Here is a 23081-nt window from a genome sequence, read left to right as displayed (position 1 = left end):
CTTTCTTTCACAGCCTCGACATGGTAGTTTCTACTGGGGAGAACGCATGGTTAACGGGCGCAGCTGGTAAGTGCCTGGGATGTATGCAAATGAAGGTAGAAGTGTTCCTTACCAAGTACAAGAACGAAAAGGAAAAAGGATGACGGACTCACACACAATCAGACAGACTGAGTCACAATCATCATGTTTATTTGTTGATACGTTTATTGTTCAAAGCATATGCCAATAACGATGACAAATCCTCTAAGGGATCCTGTAGCCCGACCATACATAAAAATTGGCTGTGCTCTTTGGCGCACTGTCAAACACGTTTGAAATGCTATAGCGTGACTGCAGTCGCGCAGCGTGTAGCACTGCAGTAGATGAAGGACGACGATTCCATTTTGGATGCGAAAGAGGAATACTTTGGGAATTTTAGCAGGTAGGCAGCACTCAATGAAGACGACAGGATAATAAGGGCGTTGTCAAATCAAATATCAGCAACTTGATGCAAGCTGGGTGACTTGTACTTTCCCAAGCGGTTATCATTGAGAGCTTCCGTTCTGCTACAACTCAGCATTCATTCTAAAGGCCATCAACCTGAACATGCAACCGTGCACGATCACTCGGACGGTTCCTCTTCGTCTGGATGATCTGCAATTCTAGAGATTCACACAAGAGATTGGGGATACTGTATTAGCATATGTAGTCCATGTTGCGCACGCTAACATTCACTGCTCGCGAACATACAGTATATCGTTCTGCTTTTGCGTGTGATCGGCACATTCACATCACTCACGATATCCAAATTGGGCATCCCCTTCATATAGTTGATAGCCAGCCCATTGTTATTGTCCCTGACGTTCATGTTAAAGTCCCCACGCACAATTAGTGGTAAGTCGGTACAGTGTTTACCTCGTGAAGCTTTAATTGCGTTTTAGGAGGTGGCGGCAGGATATTCCAAGTGATGGAGAGTTTAATGTCGTCTTGTGAAACCTTGGCGAGAGTTAGGTATCAACGATGATGATTCTTACGACCATTGATAGTGCTCTCCATTGCGCACATGTCTCCCACTCACTTTTCCCTTGCTTGGCGTAAAGTGCGACACCAGCCGCTCTGCTCCTTTGGCGCGTATCGCAATCGAGTATTCGAAACTGGTCATGCAGATGAGTGGTTAGCGGTGCGCTTGAAGTGATAGAACATCAAGTCTCCGCCGACATTAGTGATGTACAGGCCCTCAAAGGCTGTTACTCAACAACATTGACGAGGTGTGGCGGTTTTCACTTGCTCTAGGAGTACAAAACCTTGTTGTATGTCGTACCTTGCAATTTATGAATGGTCATGGCGTTCGTGTAGACGAGAGGGAAGTGAGAAAGTTTGCAGGCGACACCTTTTTTTATTTTTGAGGACATCATGGCAGTGACCGTTCTCAGGTTCATGGTAACCCTATCACGGCCGAGACAACAGTTGATGGCACGGGCCGAGGCGGCCTTGATTTGAGCTGTGCGACCCTTTACTTCACCAGCAAACCGGAGTCATAGGCGGACGACGCGAACTACTCCATCGTTATCGACGAATTTGAAGGTCCCCATGGAACCGTTAACGATGCCGTGGTGCACAACGACATTTGCCGTGATCATGTCGTTTACAGTGTGTGGGGCGCTGCACTGATGCAGTCGCTGGTTATCGAAGGAGATAAAAGCGTCGCGGCGATGGGAGGAGAAGGCAATGTTTCTGCCGACAGCTGTCGAGGTAGGGAGCGAAATTTTGAGCGGAACGGAGGATCCGCGACACATGAGATGCAAGGGGTGCCCTTGTCACTGAGTAATGTGTGTTTGTTCACTTGTGTCTGTGCCTCTCGGTGCAGCGGTTGGGCAAAAGACAGGTGGGACTCAACCCCGCGTGAGATTGAAGGGGGCAGAATCCTACAAATTGGCGCCCAACCTTGGGGCCGACCCGTCTTGCCGCACGCCCGGGACTGACAGCTAGTGTAGTTGCAGTGTAGTTAGTAGCATTTGTCGCCCGTGCCCTCCGCTCGGTGTCGCTTTTGTTGTTTTATTTGTAGTTCGGGAGTGTGCATTTGCTGGCCATGCCGCCCTAGAAGCCTCTCGAGCCCGTCTACGAGGACTACCCGCCAGTAGCGGAGGACCTGCTTCGGCAGATGACAGCTCTCTGCGCTTTATTGTCGCAGCAGCTTGGCAGTATAGCACGTCCGCCGCCCAGCCGTCCTCGGATCCGCCGCTACGCCTGAAACTGACCGTACCGACATTTTCGGGCTATAGCGACGCCAAGACTGTCGAAGATTTCCTTGTGGACCTGGAGGCTTACCCGACAGCCGTTTGAGCAACCGACGAAGCCGTCCTGCGCCGGATATTACCCGCTGCATTGGTAAGCTCAGCTGCTGTGTGGCACCGGTCTCAACCCGCATTTCCGTCTATGACTGAATTTCAGCGGCTGTTTCGGGAGGAATTTTTGTGGCCGGATTATGCGTACGCGTGAGGAACTCATGACTCAAGCATGGTTCACACCAGTGCGTTCCGCCGCGTGCGGATGCATGCGGGCGCTGGTTACTGTGGCAATAGATACGTGCGCGACCTCCCGCAGCAGAACGCAAGGAGTTCACCCGAGCTCAACATTTTCCGACCCACGCAGCAGCCCGCAAGCGGAGAACGAATCGCGAGGCCGCCTTCCGAGCGTATGCAGTAGGCTTGTCTCTGCGAGACTGTTTTCAACATGGCGACCACCGGAGTGGAAATCCCGCTCGGCGCACATTGGCTTACGGTTTGGTGACGCACGCATTCGGACGCAGGTATGTGAACAGTGGAACGGATGCCTTACAGCGCACGCATACGCACACAGGCGCCCGCATGCAGCAGAACGCACTAGTGTGAACCAATCTTCAAACGCACCACGCAGAGGAGAGCCTGTTGGAATATACCTGGGCAATCCAAGAGCTGTATCGCAGAGCCGAAACGCTTGCTACAGGAAGCGAGAAAGTGGCCCGCGCTATTCGCCAGTGTCACACTCGTTTTAAGCCTTATTTGCGGGGGCGAAGCGTTTCTTCGCTCGATGACCTTGCCAAAGAAGCCCGTGTCATCCGAGCAGATTTGTTGGCGGAATTGCAGTACCTCCCACCGCCTAGGCCGGAACAAACACTGGAGCCTAGTTGCGCATGAAACGGGCCGAGACACTCGGTAGACGCGGAGCTAAACTACCGCGGCACTGTGGGAACACACGGCGGTTCGTCCGCCGGAGCGGTATATCGTTCATTGGTTCCCTTTGCATATGAGCAAAGGAACCGAGCGAGGTCGGCACGAGCAGAGCAGCGCGAGCGCGAAGTCATGCATGTCATGCACCGAGGCAGGAGAGGCACGACTCTGGGGCAGGTAATAACGCTGGAACACAACCCCGTTGTTACGGTTGCGGCGAACGCGGTCATTTTCGTCGTAACTACCCGGAACAGACCACTACCACCCCCAGACAACCCCCGCAGGGAAACCCGTGACGCCGGCGGCGGTAATTCGGAATGACACAGGTGTGTCGTCGGCCGCGGAAAACATCGATAACAGGCAAGCGAATTCTAACCATGCTATCTTGTCTGATAACGTACTGGCATCGGTCCCGCTCGTGTGTCGAGCGCAGGATGACATATGCAACATTGAATCGTATATCGTGTAGCGCGTTCTGAGTAAGGACGTTGCAGCTTTGGTGGACACTGGAGCGGCTGTAGGTCCCTGATAGGTGACACCATCCACTATTGGTGCCGGGAGCGGAACATTTCCGTGCGAACATCCAGGACCTGCCTAAGGCTCGCATCAGATGTAGTGGTACCAGCCAGAGGAGCAATACGTCTCACTTTGACCGTCGACGGACAAAGTGTGAGACAACGCTTCATGCAAAGGAGGCAAAGGAAGGCAAGGGAAACGCTTCATCTACCTGCCCCGATTGGCGGGACTGATGATCCTGGGACGCGACTTCATTATCCGGATGGGACTCGTCCTGGACTTACGTCGCGGAGGCTACCAGCATGCAAGCGGTACTACATTCCACCCGTTCATGGAGTGGAAGAGGCCAGAAAAGGAGCAGAACTGGACCGGCGAGGAGACCCAAGATTCCGGAACTGGACAATCTACGCCCGTTGAGCTATTTTCCGGGGCAGAACACCCAACAGGCGACGGTTGTACCCGCTGTCTTGGAGGACGCCCTGAAACCATTTCCAGGGAGCACGGACCAGCGACGCATGCTCGCTAAAGCATTGCGGCCATTCTCCTGTGTGTTCACAGAGAGACCAAGTCTAACCCATGCATTGGAGCAACGGATAGAAACCGGCGACGCAAGGCCCTGGCAATGTAATCTTTGGCCTTTAAGCGTGCATAAGCGCAAGCTCCTCGATGCTGCGCTAGATGAAATGATCGAGACAGTTGCTGTGAGACATTCCCGCAGCCCGTGGTCTTTTCCAATGGTTCTTGCGCCGGAAAAGGATGGAACCGCAAGGTTGTGCGTGGATTACCGCCGACTGAACGAGGTGACGGTAAGAGATTCGTACCCTTTTCCCTCGATAAACTCGATCATGTATTCGTTGGGATCAGTCCACGTGTTTACAACTTTGGACTGCAGTAGAGGATTCCTATGATTCCGATAGCAGGGTATGATGTTGAGAAAACAGCAGTTGCCAGCCACAGGGGACTATTTGAATTTGTCCGACTGGCCTTTGGACTGTCTAATTCCCTCGCTAGTTTTCAGCGAGTGATGGACGAGGTGCTTGGCGATGCGAAATACAATTTCGCTATGGCGTACATGGATGACGTAGTAATTTTTTCACGTACATTACAGGAACACCTTTCTCATTTGAATCTGGTGTTAGGACGCGTGCAGGCTGCAGGAGTGACTGTCAATCCCCGGAAGATGCATGGTGAAAAATTGGAACCCGAGAAAGCGACAGAGGAGGGACGACACGACACGTGTCGAGAACGTGTCGTGTCGTCCTTCCTCTGTCCATTTCTCGAGTTCCAATTTTTCACGATGTACCAGCTGGCCTGCACCCTTGCCCTTTTGTCATTCCCGGAAGATGCAGTTGGTTACCAACAGCATCGATCTCCTCGGGTTCAAGGTGGAGTCCTGCACGGTCAGGCCGAACGAGGACAAGCTAAAGGCTATCCTTGAGTACCCCCGCCTGACGGATGTTAAAAGCTTGCAACGCTTCCTGGGTTGGCTTTTGCGGAAGGGAGCACGATGGTCGTGGGGTCAAGCGCAGGAACAGGCATTTACCTCTCTGGCTAAAGCGATCGCGGAAACTACCCGCTTGTATCTCCCTGACCTGAATCGCCCATTTGTACTTCAAACAGATGCGAGCGATTACGGCCTTGGTGCAGTCTTGTTACAAGAGCATCGCGGTGAACTGCAGCCCGTGGCATTTGCAAGCCGCACGCTGACGCCTCCCGAACGCAATTACAGCGTGGCGGAGAAGGAGTGCCTAGAAATCATGTTCGCACTACATAAGTTCGATATGTATCTGTATGGCGGGAAATTCACTATTCGAACTGACCATCAGACACTATCCTGGTTAAAGCGGTTGAAAAAGCCAGCCGGACGGCTCGCACTTTGCAGATTAACGTTGCAGCGATACGACTTCTCGGTGGAATACCAGAATGGAACCTTAAATAAGCCGGCAGACGCGCTATCTCGAGCACCGCTGCCCCTTGAGGACGTCGTTATTCTGCAGGAGCTATTGGCCGCGGTTAACCATACCGTCACGGAGGAGGAGCTCTCGTGGGGACAGATTGTACGCAGGAACGACATCCTGGAAGCGCAGAGGACCGACGGCCTTTGTCAGCGTGTGTCAAGGCGGCTGGAAACGGCTAGAATGCAAGGTGGCTGGAAACGGCAAACCTGGAAGGCAAGGAAGACGCTAAGGAGAGGTACGACTCCTATGAGCTGAGCGAGGAGTATCTCCTGGTCCGGTACATTCCCCAGGCGGACGACGAGGAGGTTGGTGATAGCCCCTTTCGGATCGCAGTTCCAAGGAAGCTGCCTAAGTTATTCCTCAAATACTTCCATGATTCTGCATTGTCGCGTCACGGTACCGGCAGCAAGACTTATTCTAAGTTGTGTCGTATCGCGACTTGGCCAGGCATGAGATAGGATGTTTTGCTGTATACACGCAGCTGTCCGATATGTCAGAAGTCTAGGCCGCGTGGAGGGCAGCCTCCCGGCTTGCTGCGACCGATTGTTTGCCAGAAACCTTGGCAGATAGTCGCATGCGACGTAATGGGTCCTTATCCGAGAAGTCCCCGTGGTAACCAGTATCTGTTAGTTGTAACAGATCACTTCACGAAGTGGGTTGAGTTTTACCCTCTGCAGAAGTTGGTGTCCACTCGGATCTGGGACAGACTGCTGGACGTTTTTTCCCGGTTTGGATTCCCGGACCAGCTCATCAGGGATAACGCCTCGTACTTTACAAGTAAGGTGTTTGTCGATAGCTGCTCCGCGTTGAGCATACGTCACGTAAAGACGTCCCGTCTGAGCGGGTTAATCGCAACATCAAGATGATGTTGGTATCTTCTACCGAAAGGCATAGAGATTGGGACGCCCGTCTTACGGAGCTTGGCTTTGCCACTCGTACGACGGAAAATAGGTCGACAGGATTTACCCCGGCTTATTTGAATTTGGGACGGGAAATAGTGTTCCCGCTCGAAAACACATTGCGAACACGGCATGCACAGCCTGGTCGTTCGACGCGAAGTATGCAGACGATCTTCGCGATAGAATTTCGACTGCCATTCGTTTGGCACGAGAGAGTCTTGAGGTCGCAAGTCTGGTCTCTCCAGTACAACAAAGGTCGAGGCCAGGTCATTTACGCGTTGGAGACCTGGTTCTAAAGCGAACTCATACTCGACATGTCGGACCTGCCAGACATGTGAACTCTAAGGGGGGGGGGGGAGTGTGGGGCGCTGCTGTTCGCCCATGATGCAGTCGCTGCTTAACGAAGAAGATAAAAGCTCCACGGCGATGGGGGGAAAGGGCTATGTTTCTGCCGACAGCTGTCAAGGTAGGGAGCGGGATTTTGAGCGGAACGGAGGATCTGCGACACATGAGATATAAGTGGTGCCCTTGTCACTGAGTAAAGAGTGTGTTTGTTCACTTGTGTCTGTGTCTCTCGGTGCAGTGGTTGGGCAAAAGACGGGTGGGACTCAACCCCGCATGGGATTGAAGGGGGCAGAATCCCACAAGTGTAACTCAAATCCAGGACGACATAACGAAGTGACATAGTCAGCAGGACGCAAGCGCTCTACGAAAACGGTAGAATAAATAGAGAGTTTTAGTGTATCGTACGGTATCGCCTTTGCGTACGTTGGGGATAGCGTAGTGGTTCTGCGCAGTGCGCGAAGCTCTCTTTATGTTTTGCGCGTGCGCATAACCACCAACGCTATTCCTTACATACGCAAAGGCGATAGCATACGATCCACTAAAACTCGCATATGAAGCTGTCAAAACAAAGATCGATAACATGATTCCAGCCGCTTGAAAGAAATACGGGCTTATCGTATTTTAGGAACCGCAATCACGAAGACCTTCTAATCTGCTAAATCCCCTTCGCCGAAACCTTTTTTTAGGAGCCGAGGCGCGCCACTAACGAGGGGGACATAACTCATCGCGAGAGTGGAAGTGTCGCTCTCCACTGACGCTGTACTTTCAAGGCCCCAAACACGTCAAAGAAGTGCTGTCGCATATTAGAGAGTTTTAGCAGACCGTTGATAACGTGGCTTGCGTCGAACCGTATCAACCGGAACCAATCAGTGGATAAGATTCTGAGTCACGTAGGACTGCGATTGGTTCCGATAGGCACGATAACCTTATCGACGGTATGCTAAAACTCACTATTGATATGTTTCGGGGAATTGCTGCAGTGCATACGGTCGATCAGTCGCTCGGTACATAGTCCAGTAACAAGGAACCGACCGGAGACTCACCACAAACAGTTTTCGTGAAACGGAGGAGAACAACTTTTGTGATACGAGTGGCGCCATCTCACATTAAGAATAGAAGAAAAAACAGTTTTCGGTGCACTGTAAATATTCTTCCACAGAACAATAAAAAGCACACTCCCACACGTATATTCGAACAGTTCTAAGTCACCAAGCATCCCCACATGGAATGACGTTCAAAATGGCGCAGTGATCTTGACGATATTTTCTACGCCGAGTTTCTGACCTTCAATCTGGGTAATGATGAACCAGGAATATCAACACACCGCGAGGTTACCGAGGAACGGAACTTTGTAATGAACCATTACGCCATCCACGGAATACTTCACAGCTGCCAACTTAACACGAGGAGAGAATTCAGGGACATTCACTCTGAATGCTGGCTTCACCTTAGTTCAGAAATGCCTTATAAAATAAGCAATGCCACGGGTCACAATCAGCTGAAAGGAGGAACTCTTGGGTAGGGCGGGAGAGTAAGCCGGAGGCCGCGTGAAAACAACTTATCATTGTTTCGCTATTCTTCCGCCAGCGCGATTATCAGTTTATCATTTTTTGTTTCCCCGATTTTTTACCAGACGCCTGCTAAACAAGCTGAAGAAGTAATCTTGTTTCGCCGCTTCGGTTGTACGCCGATTTAGCTCGCCGTTTTCGGGCTGCAGGAGTACAGTTTAGGGGGAAAAGAAGTTTCTCAAACGCTGGGATCTCTCAGCCTCCCCTGCTGCTTTGGGGAGCAAGTGTTGAGCAGAATCCTTGGAATAAATCAACTCACGGACTGTGGTCAAGAAAAGTTCCCTTAGGGCCACAGGGGAAGAATTTAAATACAAGATTTCAGCGTTAGAGAAACTTTTGTCCCAAGCTGTGTTGACGGCATAGGTGGATAAAATCCAAAAATCCCATCACAGGCCTAATCATGAACTGCATACCGCAAGCGTTGTCGTTGTTCTCAAGATTGGCGCGAGCAGGGCTGCATGTGAATTGGCCGTCGCGGTGCATAATGAGGACATAGCGCGTGCTACAGGATATCCGGTCCCTTAGGTCATGTCTCAGTAATCAAAAACAATCTTTAGAAATATGGACAAAAAAACGGGGATATTGAGTTCAGCGCACGCTGCAGCAAGCTCATTTGCAAGCGACTTTTTAAAAGCGATATCAGGTGGTCGTGCAACCTTCAGGACGCTTACAAAACAATGCGGGTTTTCTAACACTTGGCTACAATTCTACTATCCTCGTGCTTCCGAACATCCACCAAAGAGAAAGTTAGGAAGTTAATTTGGATATATCCAATCTGACACACGTGTACTGTTGGTCATCGAATTTGCACCACTCTGCGTTCGTATGTATACGAAAACCATGCCACTCATAATTACGGAATCCAAAGTGTGCGATATTCGATATCGTATTTTACCCACACAGTGGCTACCTCTCCCTTTTAACAATGCTGCTTTTAAAGTGACCAAGAGCCAAATAACAACTACGTTGTTGCACACTGTATATATGTCGTGGCGGAAATGATACGACCCATAGTGCGGGCGTGTTTGACGAAAACAAAAATTTGCTAGAGTCGCAGCGTTGATTGCAAGAAATTAAATCAAAAGCCCGCAAAACAGTGTGATATAAATAAGTGGTTAGAAGCTTTCTTATATCCTTTAATTAGTTGCAGGACTTTCGTGCAGTGGTTGCGCTAAAAGGTCGCTAAGTAGGCATTCAATGAGCTACATTACAAAAAACCCCAGATAGCTTATTTGTCGGTCGGCATCAGAAACATCAATATTTTTCACTACAGTTGCCAATGCCTTCATAATGAAGATAAATGCGATTTCGAATAGCGCGTGGTGTGCGCGAACCATTCGAGTTTTTTGACGGCGCCTTTCTTCGTCACATTTTTTTGTTAATGCCAGGCTACAATTCTGCTGGCACGAATATTTCAGACGTCAGCCGTAATTGAGACTTCCTAATTATTAGTCACCGGGCACGCGCCTACTCCCGGTCATATTATTTCCGTGTATATCATACACAATATAGTAGTTGTACTTGCAGTTAGCAAATTACAAAGTTGAGTCGATTAAAAGGAAACTCTGTACAATGATATACATGAATATATAACGTCCTTGCGCTGTCGGGTCTACAGGGTGTCCAGCCTAACGGGTCACGAAATTATATTTGAAGAGGGTGATCAAACGAAAGCGCTCGCTACTTTTCGGCTACTTCAGTCAGAAACACGTGCTACGTCAACCGTAGCACCTGTTTCTAACTCATGCAGGTGCAAACTTGCATTGTTTTTCTTTTATTAAATTTCGTGACATGTTAGGCGGGACACCCTGTATGTGGATGTACTATGTATATTACATGTACTTCCATTTAGACATTATCTTATGTCTTGGTAATGTAGCACTTTTGAATATAACTGTTTATGCATGAAGGCTTTCGAAAATGACGTGTTCCTTGCATCGTTATATAATGCGCACGCCGGACCTTTAACGTAATGCAGTGCATTATTAAGCGTAATAAGCGCATCTTTTGGGAGTACACGGCAAACGCACGAACAGCCTCCGCTGCACTGAGTAGATCATAGTCGGACCCGCCGAAAAGCACGAGCGAGGAAAGCGATCTTGTGGGTCTGTCCTTGAGGTCGATGCTCCGCCGCACACTTTATTCGCCGTACACCGCTTCATTTCACCTTCTTGACCGCAAAAATATAGCCCCTCCCCCGCTCGAAAATGTAAAGAAATAAAAGGAGAGAAACCACTTGCTTGACGCCCTCATGAATCGTCCTTATCATTGCTAATAAACACTCTACCACTCTTCTTTGCTGCCTTCAACCAAGCTGAGTAGCGTTCCTGTACCAATTGGAAGAAACACTGATCACCTGCACTGGCCGTTCGTGGCCAAAGATAACTGCGGTTATATGAATGCGACAAAAGCGTATCATATCGAGCTATCGCAACACATCCTCTCTGACAGGGCCAAGTCAACCAATCCGCCGCTTGGGGTTGGTGCGAGGAGGTGCGATAACTCGATACGATACGCTTGTGTATCATTCATGTAACCGCTGCCATTGATAGAGCTGCCAGCTGTGACAGCGACAAGTCTTGTTCTTGCTTCCCACAGAACGCGAATGTCTTAGATTGCAATGGACTTTTCCTTGTCATTTTGTTGAAATCGTGGAACACATGGTACACCTGAATTGAAATGGTATGATGTAAGTTTCGCTTTTAGGCTTACGTTGCCCTCTCATCTGATGTGCACACGTCGTATCTGTCACAAAGACATGCAGCATGGATAGAGCGAAAAAACGAATGACAAAGTGCTAAGCAACAAATGCAAATGACCATCTGTGGGGTAGCTTGTCTGCAACAGGAGGACTTTGCCCTTGCTTCCACGGCTCGCGAGCACATTTTCTTCTTATTATTATTATTATGTGTGAATCATCCAGGCAACAGGCCTGTGTCGGAAAGATCGGGCCGAAGAATGTAACTAGAGCAATAATATATGATTAGAAGAATCCGTAACGAGGTTCACATTTAAGAATAAACTGTGATAGCACGAGGTATTCCCTTTTTCATAAATCACTCGCTTTGACTTAATTTCGGGAGACATCACTAGTCCGAAACTGCTCTCGCGATAGCGTGTAAGCAGTAGGGAGGAACTGGTTCCTATATTTAGGTCGGTTGTGGGTATAAACGTGCAGATCAGCAAACTGCCTACCAACTCAAAGGCTCAAACAGCAGTTGCTGCAACGCATCCGCGATATCGATACGCGATTTTAAAGTTTCAACCAGCGAACTGTTAGAATGGTTCCCAGATCACGACGCTCACCACGTACTAACAACAACGTACTCATATTAGTTCCATGCATCTACGCAACGGTATCTCTACTGCGCTCGTCATCCCGATCCCTGTACGCGCGACTTTTAGCAAAAATAAAAATCAAAAAGCGCAAACAGCAACCGGTGCGAAATGCATAAAAATACGTATCAAGGAGTCAACAGAGTAAAACAAAGTAAGTGCAATGAACGAAACGCGGGGGTGGGGATTCGAACCCGGGCATTTCTCAGTGAACGCTGAAGCATTACCAGCCAGGCCAGCTGAACACGAGTTGTATCGGCGTAACCCGGCATAACCTCGATCACAGGCCCCGTTCCTTGATCGAGAACTTTATACGCCCGGGCCAAAAATTGACGCTACTTTGGGTGGCGTTCTTCGTCTCAGCTTGAAGTAGAATCTTGCACCTTCACGTCCCATAGTGGACATTTTTTGGGGAGCTTAGAGTTTCTTAGATATTTGCAAGCAAAAATTAGGCGTACAGCCAGCCGTTACTCCGTAGAAGAAACGCGAATAGGCTAAGTTGGTCGGGCAAAAAATTATGTGGCTCTAGAGGCGCCATTTTGCTATCAAAATGACGTAGAGTTCTCATTCGTTCGTCTTGATGTGGACATTTTCTGGCAAAACTTAGTTTATTGAGATGCAAGAGAAAAACGTGGTGCAATACATTGCACCTATGGGATATGCAGGTATAGCACACTTTAGGGAGGGTGTCCCGCGATTCTCGGAATGTCGAATCAGGAGTCCCCGAAAGTGAACGATATAAAGTGAACCGATCGTGACCTTGAAGCGGTCAGGAAGAACGCCGCGCGGGAAGGATAATCCCTCCGAGGTAAAGCACATGCACGTCGTCCGCGTCACTCCGGACCAGAGTTGCACACGTTACTTGATTATGATTGATTGATTACAGTTACTGTTACTAGTGCGCAAAAATTAATTCTTTACCATTACAAATTACTTCATCAAAAATGTAATGCGTTACCAAGTAAAAATGTAATGCGTTACATTTCCTGTTACTTTCAAATTGTGGGTCATAGCAAAGCCAACAAGCCTGCAGAGAATGCAACCATGCAGCTCTTGTTGCAAACTCTAATTTGAGACACCAGCATACATGATAAGTGAAATTCACAACCCCAGGCCACATTGCAGGACATTGACATGGACGACGACGACTGCTTATCGCAGAAGTCGTCTTCTAGTCTCCCAGGTGCTCTCTCTCAGGGAAAACAAAAGAGAGAGAGGACATCTAACCAAGGTAGGGGCAGCAGACCAAAAAGTACACAGAAAATGCCTCCACCAAGAATAATTCCTCCCTAAGTAACATTGATGTCTATACGGTCCACAGGGTTCTGTATTAGTGACCACATGATCAAGAGTTTGCTGCTTCTCTCTTCCATCATCTTTTTCATGGGTGCACAGGTTATACTCCAATGGAATTGTCGAGGTCTTTTATCAAACTTGGACGACGTTCATGACCTGTTTGAGGAGAACAGTGCAATGTGTTTGTGTTTACAGGAAACATACCTAACTCCGAAAAATTTAAATCCCTTTCGTAGGTACACTATCTTCCGCAGGGACCGTGCGCACACAGCACGTGCATCTGGTGGTGTAGCTGTTGTTGTACCACTCTCTGTCCCTACAAGGAATATTCCACTGGCAACAGACCTTGAGGCTGTAGCCATACAAGTATGCCTAGACCAGATTATTACAGTCTGCTCTTTGTACTTGCCTCCCTCAGCTATTGTACGTCAGAGGGACTTTGAGTAGCTTTGCGACCAGCTGCCTCAACCATTTATGATTTTGGGAGATTTTAACGCCCACAATTCTTTGTGGGGCAGTGCAAAAACTGACAACCGTGGTAAGATGTTGGAAAGAGTACTCTTTTCCCGGTCAATTTGTTTGTTAAATAAAGGGTTGCCGACTTACATGAACTCTGCAACCCAGTCACTCTCTGCAATTGACATCTCATTATGCTGTCCCAGTCTTTATCCTTTCGTTGACTGGAAAGTCGACCAAAACCCTCGAGGTAGCGATCACTTTCCCGTTATCCTTAGATTATCTGGTACCAGTAATAAAAGAGCACGGCCACCCCGATGGAAGCAATCTGAAGCAGACTGGGAGTTATTTACCAAAGAGGCAGAACTTGCGCCTTCATCTTTTGATCCTCTCGGTGTGGAGGAGGCCAACAAGGTGACCACAAACAAAATTATTCATGCCGCTAAACTATCCATACCACAAACACAAAGAAATCTCCCCAGGCGTCCTAAACCCTGGTGGACGAGTGAATGTGAAAAGACACGCAGGAAGCAGAACCGAGCGTGGGGGATCTTTCGAAGATACCCCACGGGTGCAAACCTGCTTGCATTTAAAAAAGCTCGTGCTAAAGCCCGATGGACGCGACGCCGAGCAAAGGAGGACTAGTGGAAAAATTTTTTATCCTCTCTAAACTCTAGCGCCCCATCAAAAGCACTGTGGGATAGACTAAGAAAAATTAAGGGCGACTACGTCATTTCCGTACCTCTACTACAGGTTAATGGCATAGTTTGTAAGAGCATAGATGAACAGGCAAATGCTCTTGGTGAGCACTTCTCAAACGTTTCGAGCTCATCACATTACACACCTGACTTCTTAAGGTTCAAGGAACGTGCGGAAAAACAAACACTCTCAAGCGCATCAGGTGACCGATGTGGCTACAATAAGCCATTTACAAAGACAGAACTTCTTCAAGCCTTGTTTTCTCGAAAAGCCACGGCACCTGGACCAGACAACATCACTTATTCTATGCTCAGCCATCTGTTAGACACCTCCCTTGACAGTCTTTTGGACTTCTTTAATCTGGTCTGGCCAGAAGGCATGCTGCCTTCTAGCTGGAAACTGGCAACAGTCATCCCTCTCTTGAAGCCAGGAAAAGATAAATCTGATCCATCAAGCTACAGGCCGATTGCTCTCACCAGCTGTCTCGGAAAAACCTTACGAGCGCACGGTGAACAGTCGACTTGTGTACTACATGGAACAAAACCAATGTCTGGACCGTTTTCAGTGCGGGTTTAGAGCTGCACACTCAACAACTGATCATCTTCTGCGCCTAGAAAGCATAATAAGGGAAGCTTTCATCAGGAAACAGCACTGTGTTTCTGTCTTTTTTTTATTTGGAGAAGGCCTATGACACAGCGTTGCGTTATGGTATTCTCAAGGACCTCCACTCTCTGGGAGTGCGTGGTCGCCTGTTTCGCTGTGTCAGAGACTTCCTCCAGGGTCGACTGTTTCAAATTCAGTTGGGCATTACTATATCGAGGCCTTTCGTACAGGAGAATGGTGTCCCGCAGGGCGCCGTTCTCAGTGTCACCCTTTTGTAATCAAAATGAGTTCACTTGCCAGTGTTATACCCTCATCTGTCTCGTATTCTTTGTATGTAGACTATCTGCAAATATGTGTTTCGTCTTTGAACCTTGCTCTGTGCGAAAGAGAGCTCCAGCTGACTATCAACAGGCTAACCAAATGGTCATCTGAAAACGGGTTCAGGTTCTCACCCACCAAGACTGTTTGCGTACCGTTTTCCAGAACAACAGGTCTTTTTCCGGATCCATCACTCCAAATGAAAGGTCAGGATATTTGTGTTCAGTATGAACATAAGTTTCTTGGTCTGATTTTTGACAGAAAGCTGACCTTCCTGCCCCATGTGAAGGATTTGAAACGCAAATGCTTAAAATGTTTAAATGTGCTTAAAATCCTCTCTCACAGGTCTTAGGGAGCCGACCGCGAAACCCTACACCGCATTTAGATATCCACTGTCCGTGCTAGGCTAGATTATGCATGTTTCGTGTATGGGTCTGCACGTCCCTCAGTTTTGAAGGCCTTAGACACAGTGCATCACCTCGGATTAAGGCTGGTCCTTGGAGCCTTCAGAACTTCTCCAGTCCAAAGTCTTTATGTTCAAGCCAACGAATGGTCCCTAGAAAGACGACGATTTTATCTTGGTGCGTCGTATGGGCTCCGAATTAAAGGTTACCCTCAGCATCCTGCGCTGCCCTGTACGGAGGGCACATGTTCCGAACGGATATTCATGAACAAACCGAATGCCATACCTGTATGCAGTATCCGGCTCCAACAAGAGGTAGAGCACTATACTTTTACGCAGAGCTACAATCTACCCCCGCTACAGTCCCCACAAATGCTCCCTCCTTGGCGAACACCCGTGGCACATGATACTTCGCTAACCAAATTTAACAAACAAGAGAGACCTGCTGTGGAAATACAGCAAGAATTTGAGACCCTCAAGGAAGACTTTGGTAAACACACTGATATTTGCACGGATGCCTCAAAAACTAGTACAGGAGTATCGTGCGCCATGATTTCAGGAACATGTACAAAATCGCATTCTTTGAGCAGTGTTCTGACAATTTTCAGCGCAGAAATGTATGCGATTATTGTTGCACTAAATCATATTCTAGAAACACGGATAACGTTGTCTGCTATATACACAGACTCACTGGGTTCCATACATGCCATTTGTAACATCAAGCCACACAAAAATCTTTTAGTCAGACGTGTGCAGCATTTAGCAAATGCCATACATGAGAAAGGGTACAGTTTGAAACTCTGTTGGGTACCCAGCCATGTCGGTATAAGCGGCAACGAGAGGGCTGACCGTGCAGCTCTCGCTGCCCATGGATATGACACCGCTTCTTTTGAAATCCCTCTCCCTGATCTACTGCTGGATTTGAAAAGGGTCATCAGCAGGAAGTGGCAAGCTTACTGGTCTGGAGAAACGGATAACAAATTGCACACAGTTAAACCTCAAATAGGAGCCGCAATTCAAGTATTTGAAAACCGGCTACACGAGATTTTGTCAAGTCGGTTAAGGTTGGGTCACGCACATTTGACCCATGGGTACCTTTTGCGAGGAGAGGAAGCACCTGAGTGTGCACACTGTGGCGCAGACCTTTCCATTTTGCATATACTCATTAGTTGCCCTTCCATTGTGACACATCGCCAACGTCATTTCCATATCTTCTACAAGTACTGTATCCCCCTTCACCCCGCATTATTGGTGGGATAAGGCTCTGAACCCTTTCGAGGACGTTTTCCTATTTTTAAGAGATACAGCCATCGTGAATGAATTGTAATGTCTTAGTTATCTTTTTTTTATATGGTGATTTACACATCTATCGAACCAACTCCTTTCGATTCCTTTTGATTTTAAACAAATCAGTTTATTTTTAAGTTACATTTGTTTTAAACAACAGCAGAGTTTTGGCGCATTAGGATCCCAGTTGTTGCTGCGCCACAAAACTCCCAATCATCATCATCATCACTTGAAAGCAACATACTCAACACATACACGCCTTCATTACAGATTTATATACGCATTTAGAACAACATCGAAATATCCGCTCCGTTTTGTTACCGTTATGTTCAGCCCGCACAATTTCTAAATACTGTAGCTTTTACTGTAATTATATTTTACTGTAGCTCCAGCAGGTCGCGCTTGTAAGAGATTATCATATTACTGTGGTGTGCATGGAACACGTGCGGACTAGAGGCGGCCGTCACAGTGACCTCTGCGTCGTTGCTTCAGTCGAACTCGTTCTGGAATAGAAGAACAGATTGGTTTGCTGAAAAAGGTTACCATTGTTGACAGAAGGTTAAAAATGTAATCAATTACTCAGTAGTTGATTACCGGAAATTGTAATCAGATTACTTGGAAAATTACTTGCTCACAAAATTAATTGATTACGTTAGAAAATTACTGAAAAATTAATTGATTACGTTAGAAACGCAATTACTAGTAACGCGTTACGTACAACTTTGCTCCTGACTCATCGTATCTGGTGTGCTCAACTGGTTCCTAAACACTTTCTAATAAAATTCGTTAGTCTTTATCTGCAACAAAATTCGTTAGTCTTTATCTGCAACAAAATTCGTTAGTCTTTATCTGCAACAAAATTCGTTTTTACGTCGCGAAGCAACTATGACATGCCGCTATAGAGCTCCCCGTGTTCTAATAAACACTGCAGCGACTGAAGCGTCACGGTGGTCGGCGTCGATCGCACGTAGAACCGTCTGCCTGTGTTGGCGTGTATGATCACGTGTGTTTGTTTTACCCACCAGTAGGGACACCGCGTCACAATGACGTAGTTCTCGAGGAACTCTATTGACAAGGCAGAACCTCGTATAAGCTTGCCATCCACGTGAGTCGTCCGAGTGTGAGAAAACTGAAAAGTGATGAGAAGTTATTCAAAAAGCAGCTCGGGTTTTCGATGTTAGGACAGTGTTGGGCACCGAAGAAGTCGACGGAACGAGAAATAGCAGAGAAATAAGCTGGTATAAACGATGTGGCCAACGTAACGTTTCGCTTGGATGGACTTGGATTGAGCTTCAGCGTGGAGCTTGACAATGGACAACCAGAAAGGAACAGTCGATGCTCACAGGTGTCAGATATGCCCGATAGCCGCCTTCGCGCTCCGAGGCACACACGGACGACGCATAGAGACCTAACGTAGCAAGTAGAGCCTATGAACTCTACCAATTAGACCACCGACTGTGTCGGCAACTAACAGCTGTGACACCTTTTGTGTAGATGAATCTTATAGGTCTGTATTCAAGCAATGCGATCACGTATACCTCGGCTACTGTTCGATTCCTCAGTCATTCGGTCCGCCACTAGTTTTCAACGTGCTTCGTATTTCAGGCTTCGTCGCACCCGACGATAACCGTTGTGAAGTGGAGCAGCCCTTAGGCTTTTTCAGAGCCTTTGAAAAAAGAAATGTAACCGTCACGGACCTCCCGCCGTAATCTGGACGGGAGGTCCAACGTCTCTATGACACTTACCACAGGTCAACAGGTCCCCGTCAGCCCTGCCAAACGACAACAGGTAGGGAGCCCTTCGTCTGGTGATCCTGACAATCCACGGACCGTGAATGTTCCCGATAACACCATGGACACTTCGGTACCGTCAGCTCCTCAGCAGACAGATGAGATGAACGATGGCAACCTTGCCACTTCTCTTCATGACCCGTTCACCACTGTCACCCACAGGAAGAACCGAGCCGGCGGTATTCCCATACTGTTTCGACCAGCAACTAGTGACTACTCCTTCTGGAAGGTGAATCCTAATGCGGTCGCTAGTGAGGTACGCCTGCTAGCCCAACAACAGGTTATGCACAACCGTTTCCACCGAGATGGTTCTCTCTTCGTCTCCGTACGGTCCGAAGCAGCTGCCTGCAATCTTTTGTCAGCTAAGTGCTTAGCTGGGATTCCGGTGATACCATCAATACCCCAATCGTAAGCCAGAAATATGGGCAAGATATATGATGTTCCAAGAGAGTATTCGAACGACGACCTCGTGCTCTACCTCAAAGACGCAGGAGTTTTATCTGCACGGCGACAGGTTCGGCATTCCATGGCAGAAGATGGCAGTGATGTGTTTACCCCGTTACGGAGCGTTATCCTGACTTTTGAACCTACAATCCGTCTTCCCCACCGAATTGCCCTTGGGTTTCAGACCTTCACAGTCCAATTGTACATAGAAGGCCCCATACAGTGTTATAACTGCCAACGATTTGGCCGTATTTCACGAAATTGCCGAGGTTCTACACGGTGTGGCATCTGCGCCAGGCCTCACCGGAGATCAGACTGCAACAATAAAAGAGAGTCAAAATGTGCTAACTGCAAATCCAGCCATCCCGCATCATTTTCTTTATGTCCTGTCAAGACCGCCGCCACCAAGAAGGCACCAAGACCAGACACTACGACTTGCGTCTGACGCTCCTAGGGATGGTAGGTAGTGCCACACTCCCGTCTCGTACAAATGCACAATAATTTCCTGCACTACCCCCTCGATCTGCACCAGGTGAACGAAGGTCGCTGAACACAGTCGCGGCTAAGCCTATCAAGCAGCCACCCACCGCCTCCTCGTCCATCAAGGCAGATTACAAACACGTACGCCAGTGTGATGGAACCAGCAGGCACGAGGAGACAGTTACCCTCATCAGCCTCTGAATATATGCCTTCTCTGGAACTCTTCTCAGCGGTACTCGCTGCCCTTAAGGCAATTGTCTCTGCTTTTCCTCGTGCGTCGCAACTGCCCAAGGTTCAAGAGCTTCTGGCACTGGAGGCATTATCTTCGCATCAGCATGACGTCATTGTATAGAAATGCCATGGCAATGCAGTGGAATCCTCGAAGCCTGCGTAACAAGCTCCCTGATTTTAAATTACATCTGCAACAGTACAAGTTCCCTTTCATAGCTATATGCGAACACGGCATGGATTGTACACATCGCCGTTAATGGATACACGATCTATCGATCTCATCAATCCCCTGAGAGCAGAACAGCGCTATACGTTCGCAATGACCTCGTTGCTGTACCCAAGGGGTCAGTTTGTCATCGCTCTTATGATTACGTCACCTACAGGATCCGCCTAGGCCCCATGTTGTTAACGGTCGTCAGTATCTATATCCATCCCGCGGTACAGGTCCCGTGGAGTGACCTCGAACGCTTACTTAGTTCTCTGGAAGCCCCGGGGCTTGTGCTGGGTGACCTCAATGCACATCACTCGGCCTGGGGAAGCCGAAGAACGGACAGTAGGGGAAGGAGGTTGTTGGACGCAATGGAGAATAATAACATGTGCCTGCTCAACAACCGCGAGCCCACTTACATGCGATCCCCAACGTCACTTGATGTATTGGACCTCTCGTGGTGCTCAACCGATATAATTAGCCACTTGTCGTGCGCTACGGACGTCGACACTAGAGGTAGCGATCATTTTCCTCTATATATTTCGCACGACAGACTGCCCCTCTCAGCCACTACCGAACTGATTTCTTTCACAACCTGGAGACTTTTTCGTGCGGGCCTCAGAACATCTGTGCACACCGGTATGTCCCCAGAGGCTCTCTCTCAAGCAATTACCCGCGGTATCCAGGACGCGGTGGTCATGTCTAAAAGATTAATTGCTGGGAACGAGGAACAGGCCATGTCGGTCATTCCCCAGCAATTAACCACCTTAGAGCATTACGTCGCCGAGCAGAAAGAATGGCTCGTCGGACACAGCAACTTACGGATGAAACCGCCGGATGAAAGCTAAAGTAACACGAGAACTTAAGAACGAGGACAGGGAGCGTTGGCGTAAGTTTTGCCACCACCTCTCACCATTTGATCCGGCCACGAAGATCTGGCGGACAATCCGATCTCTGAAGGAGGCGCCCCCTCAAAAGAATCCTCTCGCGGCCTTGGCTATCGCTAAGGGTGTAGACGAAAACACGCTAGCGACGGACTTCTGTGTGGTACTAACGACTCCGCCGGCTGCCTCGACCACGCCACTACACCGCAGTTTTGTCCACAGTTTGACGGCTGAACTTCACCAAGACTGGCCCTGTCCCCCGGAAGTTATGGACCGCGACTTCACACTACTCGAGCTAGAGGCAGCGTTGAAGCTTGTGAACGCCGGCTCGTCCCCTGGACCCGATAAAATCACCTATGCCGCCCTACGAAACCTTGACGGCCGGTCACTCCAAGCTCTCCTTCATGTGTATAATACGTCTTAGCAACAAGGATTTTTACCGCATACATGGAAGGAGGCATTGGTTGTTCCCATCCTGAAACCAGGCAAGACCCCAAATGCCCTATCCTCCTTTCGCCCTGTGAGCCTGACAAGCTGTATGGGGAAACTGATGGAGAGAATGGTTTTGCATCGCCTCGACTGGTGGCTCGAAAAACAACGTGCGTTCCCTCACGAAATGGCTGGATTTCGTCGCCACCGAACAGCCATGGATCCAGTTCTGGACCTAGTCTCCACAGTCCAATATGCTCGTGCCCATCGACGGATCGTCCGATCGGTTTTCCTCGACATCAAGCGCGCATATGATACCGCCTCGCACATTAGTATGCTGCACGCCTTGCGCTCGTTTGGAGTATCCGACCGGCTCTTCATCTGGCTCCAAGACTTCCTTACGGACCGAACTGTCGCTGTCCGTAAGTCCCAAGGCCAAAGCCCTCAGCATCCTGTTCCTCAAGGAGTCCCCCAAGGAAGCATTCTCAGCCCGACACTCTTTAACGTGGTGATGGCCGGCCTACAATCACTAATTCCTCGCAAAGTGTCGTTTTCCGTGTACGCAGATGATGTCGCCCTTTGGACAGTAGGGAAATCACGCCCAGCTCTCCAGCGGCGCCTGCAGCTCGCTTTAAACAATATCCATACGTACCTCACGCACCTTCGGATGGACGTTTTACCCGAAAAGTGTGTCGAGCTCCCTTTCACGCGTAAAGCTATGACCAATTTGCCTCTTTGGCTTGGTACAAAGAAGCTTGAACCGGTACGCTTTCAGCGCTTCCTTGGCGTGGTAATGGACTCGGACTTGCGCTGGGCTCGGCACATTAAACACCTTGAAACTAAAGTGCAGCGAAAGTGCAGTGCTCCCCGCAATTCAACATCTTTCTGGTTCAGGATGGGGCTGCGATCAGCGTTCCCTGCTCGCGGTTCACGCGGCATTGGTGAGGGCGACTGTGCTTTACAGCCTTACTATTCTGCACAGGATATTAACAACTTCATTAAATACACTTCGGTCCCTGCTCGCTCGAAGCCTTCGTCGATGCCTCGGAGTTCCAAGAATGGCTGAAACACGGCAAGTACTGGCTGAAGCTGGTGAGCTCCCGATTGAGGCTCTCCGTGAACGGGAAACGGCTCGGCACTACTTCCGTTTGCGTGCTCACATTCCCCGCCACCCGCTCCTCAGGAAAATTCGATACCGCTCTGAAAACGACTTCTATCGAGTAGCGCAGAGAACACGCGAGACTCTCAATTATACCGCCGGAAGCCCCCTGGTCTCTGCCGGTACCGCCGACTTTCGTAAGCCTTCCAAACCTTCTGAAAAGAAGAGATCAGGTTCCCCCTCAAGTCCTCCGAGCCCATTTCCATGCTCTGGTAGATGAGAAGTTTTCTACGTTTACGGCAGCATATACCGATGGCGCATCCCGAAACAACAAGTCCGCCTCAGCATTCGTCATACCATCCGAAGGCGTAGTGCACGGAAGACGCCTTTCACATCCAACCTCCTCCACAGCTGCGGAACTCTATGCCACCCTTTTCTTTCTACAACACATCGCATATTTTATACCCCGGGAATGGGCAGTCTTTACAGACTCCAAATGTGCACTTCAAGCAATTGAAAATTCCGGCATACGAGGCCCATCCGCACCCCTAGTCACAGATGTGTTAATGGCTTACCACGCTATCTACGCAGCAGGACACAGGCTAGTTCTCCAGTGGGTTCCACCCCATTGTGGTGTCGTGGGG

The 23081-nt window shown here is 48.8% G+C and overlaps 1 protein-coding gene across 1 annotated transcript in view; it reads left to right on the top strand.

Moving 5' to 3' along the window:
- Window positions 1-23081, top strand: part of LOC135384774 (venom metalloproteinase BumaMPs1-like) — a 94614-nt gene that overhangs the window by 51875 nt on the left and 19658 nt on the right. The window contains exon 9 of the mRNA XM_064613962.1: window positions 14-66. Within this exon, the coding sequence (XP_064470032.1) occupies window positions 14-66 (53 nt within the window). The remainder of the gene's footprint in view (window positions 1-13; window positions 67-23081) is intronic.

This window comes from Ornithodoros turicata, chromosome 1 (genome assembly GCF_037126465.1).
Source record: "Ornithodoros turicata isolate Travis chromosome 1, ASM3712646v1, whole genome shotgun sequence".
Classification (NCBI taxonomy): domain Eukaryota; kingdom Metazoa; phylum Arthropoda; class Arachnida; order Ixodida; family Argasidae; genus Ornithodoros; species Ornithodoros turicata.
This window is presented reverse-complemented; position numbering and strand designations above follow the sequence as displayed.